Genomic DNA, 10693 nt, shown 5'->3' on the forward strand with positions numbered 1-10693 from the left:
AATTGCTTGGGCGCACACCTCCACACATGTGCTGTCTGCGTCCTGCGTGTCCTTCCTGCCGTTCTGCTGCACATGTCCCTGGCTGAGGAGTAATGTCCTGAATGCCTGCCTGCACCCCTATCGCCTTCGGGCTGCGTCCTTCTTCACGCCTTGCCACTTCCTTTTCGTGCATTTAAATTGCGGTCTGCAGCGCCGCATGTGGAGGCCATCTCGCCACGCCCCGCATGTGTGGGCGTGTATGGCATGTGGCCTGCCTGAACCCCCTCCCTCCCTCCCAATCCCCCTCACATCCTCCATGCCGGCCGCATCCTTCCGCTTGGCCAACACCATCTGCTCGCTCCATGTGAAGTGTCAGAGATGAAAGATCGAAGCCTGGCCACCCTTTGCACGTTGCTGGCTCTGCTCTGGCAAATGGCAGTAAGCCCCTGCTCGGAGTCGTACAGCCCATTGGGCAGGGTATACGCTTTAAAATGTTGCCACACACACACACACGCACACACACACAGAGAGCCAATCGAAATGCAATTTTAATTCCACGGCCAGCGAGAGTTCTGTCCTGTCCCGGGCAATAATCGGATTAAACTCAATATTTCCATGCATTTTCGCAGCTTCAATATTTTTGAATTTTTCTTCAAAAAAAGGCATAAAATATTTACGGAAATAACATAATTATTTTATGAAAATGCGCCGAAAGATGTGGAGGGAGAGGGAGAGGGACGTATGAGAGACAAATGCTTTTTACGATCTTTTTTGAGGGGTAACAGCTAGAGGTGGAGGTCTCTGGTTCAGGTGATATAAAAGCTTGAAATTATGGTTTTTTTATTTACCCTCAACTGCATCGACTCATCCTGCCTCCTTCTTAGGCTTGTGCCGGCACATTTAATCGCTATCCGAATGGGATCTCGTGCCGCAGGGCATTCTCCATTTGCTCAACAGTTTGGCCTGTTTGCTGATCGGGAAATACATCTGTACGTTGACAAGCCAAGATCCAACTACTTACCAAAGCGTGGACAGGCCAAAGCGCTTCTTCTTCGGCCGTTTTTCTGCCGTTTCTTCCATCACATTCTCCTCCGCTTTGTCTTCGTCTTGCTCCTCCAGCTTCAGCACTTCGAACTCCGCCACCTTCTCGACTTCGCTGTCATCTCCCATGGCCAGTGTCTCCCTCGTCTGCTGCTGCAAGTACAGTCCTCTGGTTTTGGGGCTGGAAGATGCCTGCTGGGAGATTCGTTCCTCGTACTCTCGAATCATTTTGCTGACTCGTTGCGACGTCGGCACGCGCGCACGTGACGTCATTCCGAAACTTTAACTAAAAAAATGATTGCTAAAAAAACTAACAAATTTTCGTAATCTGACAATTGAAGCCGAGTGAAGCCAAAACAGTATTGAAACTGAGGGACAACTAGATTTGATCTTGTGGCAAAAGTTGACTGCAGTAGAGGGAATATATTTTTAGTTCAAGCCAAGGCCGCACGAGCGCCACATGTGGATCGTGGGAGCGCTGTAAACGCTCTAACAGTGCACTGTACACGATAGCGGTAACAGGCTGTTAGTTAACATGGGCTGTTAACAGCGCTGCAGCTCTGTTACAGCTGCCCTGAATATAACTCGTAATTCAAATTCGTTCTTTGAGTTTTCTGCACAATAACAAGAGCAGCTCCTTTCTATTTTCATATTTAAACTTTCTCTTGTGTCCAAACTCGTTCCAAAGGGTGCTTTGTGCCCGCTGTTCATCCTTCAATTGGCATTAATTGGCTCAATTAGCCCCGTTTTGCTTTGCTCTGCTCTGATGGCATGAATATGTGCCAATCAAATGGATTATTAGACTGATTATCCATGCAACCTGCAATATGCAACCTGCACCGTGTGTTGTGTGTGTCCTGAGTGTCCACTTGTCCCGGACTGGTCACTGTTCGCTGGTCACTGGTCACGGGTCATGTTGGGGTCTTGTCGTTATGTTGTAGAACAGCGGAACGTGCCCGATATGCAAATGGCATTCAATTTGAAATCGCTTAATTAACATATCTCGGGGCCCCGCCACTCTGTATTTTCAGCACGCGGCGCTCAATGCGCTCTTCCAATTTGCATAATCGTTGAGCCGCCCCCAGAAAGATAGCGACACCGGACGGACCGATATCGTCGTATCATCTGCACAGAGAGCAGCAGCAGCAGCGGAAGCAGCGGAAGCGGACTCCCAGTGAGGCTTAGGGGGGATTTGAGGCTGGGATTCTTTGAAGTGGAGCCGCAGCAGCGAGCGGAAGGCCGCCACATTGGAAGGAAAACGACTTTTCACGGCAGTTAATAAATTTTTAACTGGTTCAACAATCGCCCGCGAACTCCGCCAGCTAATGGTGAGTACAGGGGCCAGAGGCAGAGACCAGACCTTCCTTCTACATTGCTCCTCTGCTCGCCTTTGCGTCTTTTTGTAGACGAGAAACGCGGCCGTCAGTGGCGACGAACCCGACGAGGAGCAGACTTCCGCAGGTGGCGCCCCCGACCAGCCTCTGGATGGGGCTCTGGCCGGGGCGCAGGCGGAGCAGCAGGAAGAGGATTCTGTGCCACAGGCTGGGGCTGTGGATGGGGCTATGGATGGGGATGGCGCTACGCCACAGCGACGTCAGAGGCCGCGCAGGAAAGAACCACAACGAAGTGCTGCCATTGGCCCCTCCGATGGGGACACGGACTCCAGCTCCTGCGACGGTGTGGGCTCTGGTTCGAGGAGGCAGCGTGTCAGTTACGCGCAACGGAATCTCCTCGAACAGGAGGAGGAGCAGAAGGACGCAGAGGATGGCGAGGAGTACGACTACGATGAGGATGAGGAGGAGGAGGAGGAGGAGGAAGAGGAGGACTACGACGACTACGAGCAGTCATCTCGGCCACGCCAGATGGCTCGCCCCCGCCCGGTGCTGACCATGGGCGGGGGCACACGGAGCAAGCGCAAAACGAAAGTCCGCCAGTTCTCGCAGCGTTCCAGCTCCTATGCCCCGGACTCGGGGCACACCGACCCGGACGACCGAGACGGCGACAACGCAGGCGACGGCGAGGGCCAGGACAAGCGTCGCTGCATCTCCAAAGGACAAATGCGAGGTGAGTGAAGGTGTGCGACAGGCGACGCACCTGCTGGGGCTACTAATTGCTTTGCGCTTGCAGAGTTTCGCGAGGCCTTTCGCCTCTTCGACAAGGACGGCGATGGCTGCATCACCAAGGAGGAGCTTGGCACCGTGATGCGCTCCCTGGGACAGTTTGCTCGCGTCGAGGAGCTGCAGGAGATGCTCCAGGAGATCGATGTGGATGGTAAGTTTGTCTGCCATTCGCAATGCCCAGCCCCCAGCCCACAGGCCCCCATTCCCCTTGACTGCTCCCTCTGCAGGCGATGGCAATGTGAGCTTCGAGGAGTTTGTCGACATCCTGTCGAACATGACGTACGAGGACAAGTCGGGCCTGTCGTCGGCCGACCAGGAGGAGCGAGAGCTGCGCGATGCCTTCCGCGTCTTTGACAAGCACAATCGCGGCTACATCACCGCCTCCGATCTGCGAGCGGTGCTGCAGTGTCTCGGCGAGGATCTCGACGAGGAGGACAGTAAGTAGTGGATCCCTTTTCTGCCCCCCCCCATCCAACTTCCATGCCAATATTTGCACCTTCCGAACAGTTGAGGACATGATCAAGGAGGTGGACGTGGATGGCGATGGGCGCATCGATTTCTACGAGTTCGTTCATGCCCTGGGCGAGCCGGAGGACTCACAGGAGAATGACGATGAGGAGGAGAACACCACATCGCCGCTTCCCACGCCCAAGTCGGCCATTTCGCTCAGCTACGATTGAGCTGGGGCTGAGGGCTGTGGGCAGCGGCCAGTGCCACGATTGAGTACGATTGAGGAGTGAGGATGGAGCATTGAGCATTGAGTGGCAGTGTGGGCAAGGGGGAAATGAACTTGAGACGCTCATCCATTATTTATGCTACGTCCCATCGATAGACAGTCTGCACTGGTAGCTATAAATAATTGATGGGCAGCAAGCGATTGACTGCTCGATGACTCGTCTGCGGTTCATGCAGCGTTGGTCGATTGCTCATATGTTGTTGGTCTTTCGATCGACATTTAAATACTCAAAACGATCTTACCAATTGACTCGTCGCTTCAATAATTAGTTACTCAACGAGGCGAATGTGCAGCGGTGACAAATCGATTGAACTCCCAGCAAGTCTCACTCATTCAGTCACTGGAACTCGCATTCAAGTTGCAATTGCCAGAACGCACAGCTAATCAAATTACGAATCAAAATGATAATTATACGTATAGCCTATGGAATAATCGAATACATCGATATTTATCAAGTGGAATCAAAGCTCCCACACACACTCCCGCACTCTCTGTGAAATTCCTACCAATCAATAATAATCCCTACCAATAATCGATCTACTTTATAACGATAATCACACACTGACAGACAGATAGATGGACAGACGGACAGACAGACGGACAGACGGACAGGCATATCCTTAAGTATCTATCCTTAATCAATGATAATGTAAATGTACTAAATGTACTATGTATCTTTCGAAACATATCATTGAAGTATCGCTCCTCGGTAAGCGTTCCCCAACATCCCGATAGGCCCTTACCACCCTCACATATTCTCCCCTTTGTCCCCACTCTCTTTGACAATTTTTCGACTAGCATCGTATATCGAATAAAATTGATTTAATTAGGAAATATTTGCTCAATTAATGCTACTGCTGCAAACAAATATAAAAATCGAATCGAATCGAACAAGAACAAATCTTTAATTATTGAACGAACAATTTAATGTAATTTACGATTTACAATTTTAATCCACTCGAAACGAAAATCCCTTAACAAAAATAAGAAAGAAAAAATCAAAATAAAAAAACGAATCAAAATCAAATCATAAATAAAAGAAATATTTCAAAAAATTACACACCAAATGAATGCATTTTTTTCCACGGGGTTTGTCCTAGGCCCTTTGGAACGGGCAGAACCTTTATCGTTTTATTATAATTTTCTGGGCCAATCTGTCCCTCCTTTCTTGGCCACAATTGGCTGTAATTTTAAACATAAATTACCATATTACCGATGCTTACACACTCTGTTGGTTGGCCCCACTCCCGAGCAGCTCCAAATATTGAATGTGGCTGGACAGTGGACAGTGGACAGTGGACGGTGGACAGTGGACACAGGGGAATGCCACAGCATGAGCTTCGAGGATGCGGTCAAGCTGTGGGTACCCAAAAGCCAACCTCCCACAACTGGCAACGATAACAACAGGAGCCAACCGACATTCCCAACTCTCTCTGCCTTCCCCCGTGTCTGTTTGTGTGCGTGTGTGGGCGGGGTAGCTGCGTGGACAAAAGTCATGTTAATGGTCAGCGCTCAAGTGCTTTGCCAGCAGAATTATGATGCTGTTGAAGCTAAAGGGACGCACAGGACACACCACACACACAAACACACACATACGGAATGTCACAACCCAATGAGGAGCTCCCATTTGCGGTGCGTATACTTAATGTTATTTTTTTCTGTTTTGCTTTTGGTTTGCGCGTGGCCATCGAACGTATTGGGGTATGCTCGTTGTTGTGCAACAGGAATGTGAAGCAAGGAAGCATGAAGGAACGTCAGTGGAGTCAGTGGAGGCTGCCTAGATCCACATGTCATTCAAATTCTACAAATTCTCTGCACCCAAACCCATCACATAGTGTCCATCATTGCGCCATGTCATCGCCTGACAGGTATCTTGTGGGTCGGTATTCCCCCGCTACGTAATGTTTTTGTTGCCCCCGAATGATGAGTGGACCATCCCCCGCTTGTCATTAGGTTGAAGAGCCAACAAATTGAAATACACATAATTGTAGTCAGGCTCAATGACATGCCCTCAGTTCCGGCCCTGCTCAGCCACAGCCTCCACTGCCTGCCACAGCCTCCATCTGCTTCCACCTGCCCGGCAATTGAAAACGACTAAATCGATGTTTCAAGTGGCTGTCAGTCCCCATCCAGGTTGGCCAGGTTGGCCAGCTTGCCCCGGAATTGTCGCACAATCGAGCTGCCAGAATGACTGACTGCCTGCCTGTCAGTCTCTCCGACCGGAGGGAGGCCTGTTGTCTCTTTGTCTCTGTCCGTCTCTTTGTTTGTCTCTGGTTTGCAATTATAAACGATTAGGCAGTGGTTGTTGTTGTTGTTGCTGTTGCTGTTGTTGCCGTTGACTGATTAACATTGGACTTCCCATGCCACCATTTGTCCCCCTAATCGGTTTCGGATTGATGGAGTGAAACCATTTTTCACTTGCACTTCCCCTCCGGGTAATGGAAAACATTGGCCATGTTCTGTTTTCATTTTCATTTAACTTTTCCAATTTCAATTCATTGCACAGGACAGGAACGGCACGGGGAAAGTCAGGAGGAGAGGACAATAAAAGAGGAAAATTCGAAATATGAATGGGCAGTGAGAGGTATCCCACAGTCGCATGCACAGAGCCGAGCCAAGCCCACTTGGGCCCACTTTGGTTTATGGCACCCCCCGGGACCACCTCAGTGGAATTCGCTCTTCATAAGCGGCCTGCTGCCTCCTCTGCACCTTGTCAATGCTATGCACGCGGTCATGGGTCATTATTCACAATTAATTTGAATGGTAGATTGATATGCGAAATGGATGGATGGCTCTTTTGTTCCGTGTTCTCTGCTGTTGCTCTCTATTTAAATTTAATGAATTCTCTCTCTAAAGTTTGTGTTGCCACAATAAAAGCGGGCCGAAAGTGCGGGAAGTGCAAAATAATCAATGGGATTTCCCATTGAGATCGGAAGTGGTGCTAGTTCTGGTGTTGCCACTTGCCTCGTGACGCCACTTGCTTCTCGTTGTCTTTGTGCATTCGCTTCTGCAGGATGTTCTCCAGATGGGCGCTGAACTCGGCGCGAGTGATGCCGCCGCTCAGGTACTCGTTCGTCAGCCATTTGTTGCGATGGCCGGTCATCGTCGAGCTGCTTCCCTGCACCCGCACCTCCGCCAGTTCCTGCTGCTGCTGCTCGTTGATCCACTGCAACTCTGCCGCGTTGGACGCATCCACGTAGGTCACATATTCGGGCGCATTGCCGCCTGTGCCCATGCTGAGTTCCGCGCTGCCGCTGCCGCTGCCGCTGCCGCTGCCGCCGCGTAGATAATTGTAGCCGGGAAGCCAGCGACGCAGCAGCCGATCGACACGTCGAATTATGCGATAGAAAATGCCACTGGAGGCGTTGCTGTTGCCATTGCCATTGCTGTTGTTGTTGCTGTGGCCACTTGTCTGATTGTCGTCCCCAAAGATAACATTGCAAATGGTGAGTCTACCCTCAGAGCCTTCGTTCCGAACGTTTGAGTTGCCGCCTCCACTGCTGCTGCTGTCTGTGCCTGTGCTCTCCTGTTGCAAGATTGCGCTGCCACTGCCACTGCCACTGCCACTGGAGTTATCGTTGACGATCACTTGTTTCAGCTCATCAACGATGCCGCTGCTGCTGTCGCCTCCATTCACATTGCCAATGGCAGCGGTAATGGCAGCGGTAATGGCCGCCTTGAGGGCCGTCTGTGTGCTTTCTTGCATACCCCCAGACATGGCTTGCTGCTAAATGGAATACAATTTTGGTGAAATTTAGAAATACTTTTTAGAAATTTGTTGTGCAAAGTGTATGTGGAGAGTAGTTTATATTTCTGACATGGCAGAGAAGCGACTGGCAGTATGCCCCCAAGCCCACGTGACACTTTATGTATGGCTACTGTGATGAGGAGTTTCTCGACCCCTGTTGACTCCCGCCCAAACCACTACGAGTTAGTGTGTGGTGTGGCTGTGGGTACGTGCATCCGCGCACGTCGTGATTGGTTGGCGCGCATTACGAGTGCCACAACGAGTGAGAGTAAGTGCTGAATGTCCACGTCCGCGTCTAATGCGACCCCTGAGTGACGGATGTCCTGTTGCAGCAGCAGCGGGATCTCCGACAGGATGCCGGATAGCCTTTAATTTAAGAAAAATACTGCAACAGGACTGCTGCCTCGTCTGATCCCTAAACTGGAGCAAGTCTCGGCAAAGTGGAACGGCGGATGCCTCGAGCGTGCACTCCCATGCGACACATGTCTCCCAGAGGTTCTGTCTGCAATGCCACAGCTGTCCGCCCCCAGCCCTGAGGCGCTGAGGCGCTGAGGCCACAGCTGAGAGCCTCAACTAGCACAAAAAACAAAACGTAAGCCTGCGATGCGTGGCGGCTGGGGCCTGACCCAGTTAATGGATTGTGGGATCTCAGTCACGGCCGGCCTGCAGTTGTGTGTGTGCCACTGTCTGCTGGCATGTGCATGCGGGCTTATGTGTATTGCTTCCGTTTCCGGGCAATGTGGAACAAAGGCCTGCTGCACTGGCACGGCAGCGGAAAATATTATCCGAGCGAGCGAGCGAGCGCTTAGGCAAGGATCGGGAATGAGCCTGAGACAGAACCAAGGACACCTGCCCCTTGTGCACAGCGGAAGTTCAGAGCCCACACATTGAAGGTTACTGTTTTCCCTGCCCCTGCCCCTGCCCCTGCCGCCACTCAAGGACTATTTCAGGCTTGGCTTTAAGGGCCCACCTTAATGGGGGGGGTTCCCTTCTGTTTCATCTGCAATAAACAATTAGTGTCGCACATGGCCTGTGGCAGGAATCCGCTGAGGCGCCACCAACCCAGTGGATAATTGGGCTGCGGCTTTTGACGCTGGGTGCTGTCATAATTAACACCCGTCACCCCGTATCCGGCCATGTCGCACACCGAATTAAAAGTCGTTCCATATCTACAGAACTTCCCATTCAAACTTCACAACTTTTCTTGATTCATTTCAAAACCAGCGAATAGCTTGGTATCTAGTTTTGCAACCATTTGTATCCGCTGGGAAGTTAAGCAGACTATTTCCCAGCGGATTGAAATAGCGAATATCGTCTTACCAATGAGCTAAAAACTATGCCATAAATCAATAAAGTCCTTACGATGAACTGCTAATGCTTGCCATAATATCCCTATTGTTTTGTGTATAAATCCCTGATATAAGTCGCTTATGGTACGAAAAGTGGGTAAAAGTCCTAACTAACATTAGCCAATTACTAAACCTTTGGGAGGATCCAAGCGCCATCTACATATGTGTAATTTGTGTGTGCCAGGTGGCGTTTTGACAGCCTTAATATATCCCACGACAAGGATGTTGTGTGATTTTTGTAGCTGTGATTACAAGTAGAAATAAAAATGATTTTCTAAAAGGGGGAAATATTTGCTGGGGAAGCTAGAATTTCCCTCTAGTGACCCCTTAAAAGTGTCCCAAATTCAGGGGAAATTCATGGGACATTATTGCACTCCGCAAGCGAGTGAAGCTCAAAGAAAAAGCTCACGCTCATTCCTCACATCACTCATCGTGGCAGTAACGCACTCGAGCAACTGCGTTTGAGTGTTCAGAGTATTAAAGTGGTTTCAATAAACAGAAGGAACATTTTCGATGATGGTTAATGATTTATTCTGCTCCGAACTGATCGTCTCATGGCACACCTGTCGCTCTCAGGTATCATATCAACGATGGATCCACAAAGGCTTTGCAGGTGCAAATGGATAATGGGGTAGGTTGGTGGGTAATGAATCTGTGTCTGCACTGCATGTAGTCTGCTGGCAGTGGGAGGGGCAATCAAAACGCAGCTGGAGGCATGCTAAAAACAACTCAAGGACTTGGCAGCACTCAGGACTTGGACATGGATGGATGGCACTTGGCTCTGGGCTCTCGGCTCTCGGCTCTCGGCACCGAGAGAGGCACCGAGAGACGCCGGCGAGGGGGCTGCGATCAAAGGCGAAGAGTGTGAGGAGATTTCGGCGCTCCGATGTTGGCCCACTTCCTTTTGGGCTATTCCATGGGCCATGGGCCATGTGAGTGGGCTGTCAGTGGGCTTGGGATGCTGCTTACTGGATGCTGCTCAGGGCCCCCAAAGCGCTTTCGACCACGTCCGTGTCGAGGGGGGTGGGGTGGAAAGTTTGCCCGCAGACGGCCAATGCACACAGCGATACCGAAAACCAAATCGAAGACCGAGACGGGGTCCAAGCCAAATGGCACGCGTCGTCGCACTACGTGAGAAATTCAAGGCTCGAGGAAATGAGTTGTCAAGCAGAAGTCCAGTTCAGTTCAGTTCAGTTCAGCACAGTCCAGGACTCTGGGTCCAAGTCCAAGTCCTAGTCCTAGTCCGAGGCGAAGTCGAAGCCGGAAAAGCCAATTAATTTGACAGCAGGCCATAAACAGGCGACGACACTGCAGCCAAGGGAAAAGCGCACTCAAGTGGAACGGCGAGGACACTGGGCTTCCGGCACCCCGCTCCAGGTGGATGCCACGCCGAGCCTGTCACGTACATATGCCCGTACATAGTGGGAGTACGTTGAACTCCAGCCGAAAGACGACTCGCTCTCCCATAACATCATATGCCACGGCCTGTGCCCGGCACACAAAAAGTGCCCATGGGACTGGGACTGGGACCGTGAACGGAACGGGACCCGACTAGGGTATGTTGAGGCAAAAAGGGTCCCCGAGGCTGGCTACCGTCTATGAGCACCGCAGGAACGTGAACTTTGTGCCGTGCCGCCTCATTTGCACTACAAAAGCGGGGCAAGAAGATGACTAAATTAATGAGATTTCCCAGCTAGCAAAGTTGCCCAGCCAAAGAGCG

General features: G+C 51.0%; 2 protein-coding genes across 4 annotated transcripts; one reads left to right on the top strand and one right to left on the bottom strand.

Moving 5' to 3' along the window:
• Positions 1-651: 651 nt before the first annotated feature.
• Positions 652-1360, bottom strand: LOC117590735. Of its 3 annotated transcripts, none has more exons than XM_034283645.1 (3): positions 1001-1360; positions 828-942; positions 652-764 (listed from the first exon to the last, which is right to left on the bottom strand). In XM_034283645.1, exons 1-2 carry the CDS (start codon positions 1291-1293, stop codon positions 930-932), a joined length of 306 nt encoding a protein of 101 aa, XP_034139536.1. In that variant the 5' UTR covers positions 1294-1360; the 3' UTR covers positions 652-764; positions 828-929. The 3 variants fall into 3 exon arrangements, with proteins under 3 accessions (XP_034139536.1, XP_034139534.1, XP_034139535.1); XM_034283643.1 differs by having other exon boundaries at positions 828-949; XM_034283644.1 differs by having other exon boundaries at positions 652-780; positions 828-949.
• Positions 1361-1833: 473 nt separating this feature from the next.
• LOC117590785 (probable calcium-binding protein CML10) lies at positions 1834-4854 on the top strand. The gene is made up of 6 exons (XM_034283734.1): positions 1834-1861; positions 2427-2545; positions 2814-3084; positions 3148-3291; positions 3368-3577; positions 3648-4854. Exons 1-6 carry the CDS (start codon positions 1834-1836, stop codon positions 3818-3820), a joined length of 945 nt encoding a protein of 314 aa, XP_034139625.1. The 3' UTR covers positions 3821-4854.
• Positions 4855-10693: the final 5839 nt, after the last annotated feature.

The sequence above is a fragment of the Drosophila guanche genome, unplaced genomic scaffold (assembly GCF_900245975.1).
Source record: "Drosophila guanche unplaced genomic scaffold, DGUA_6, whole genome shotgun sequence".
In the NCBI taxonomy this organism is placed as follows: domain Eukaryota; kingdom Metazoa; phylum Arthropoda; class Insecta; order Diptera; family Drosophilidae; genus Drosophila; species Drosophila guanche.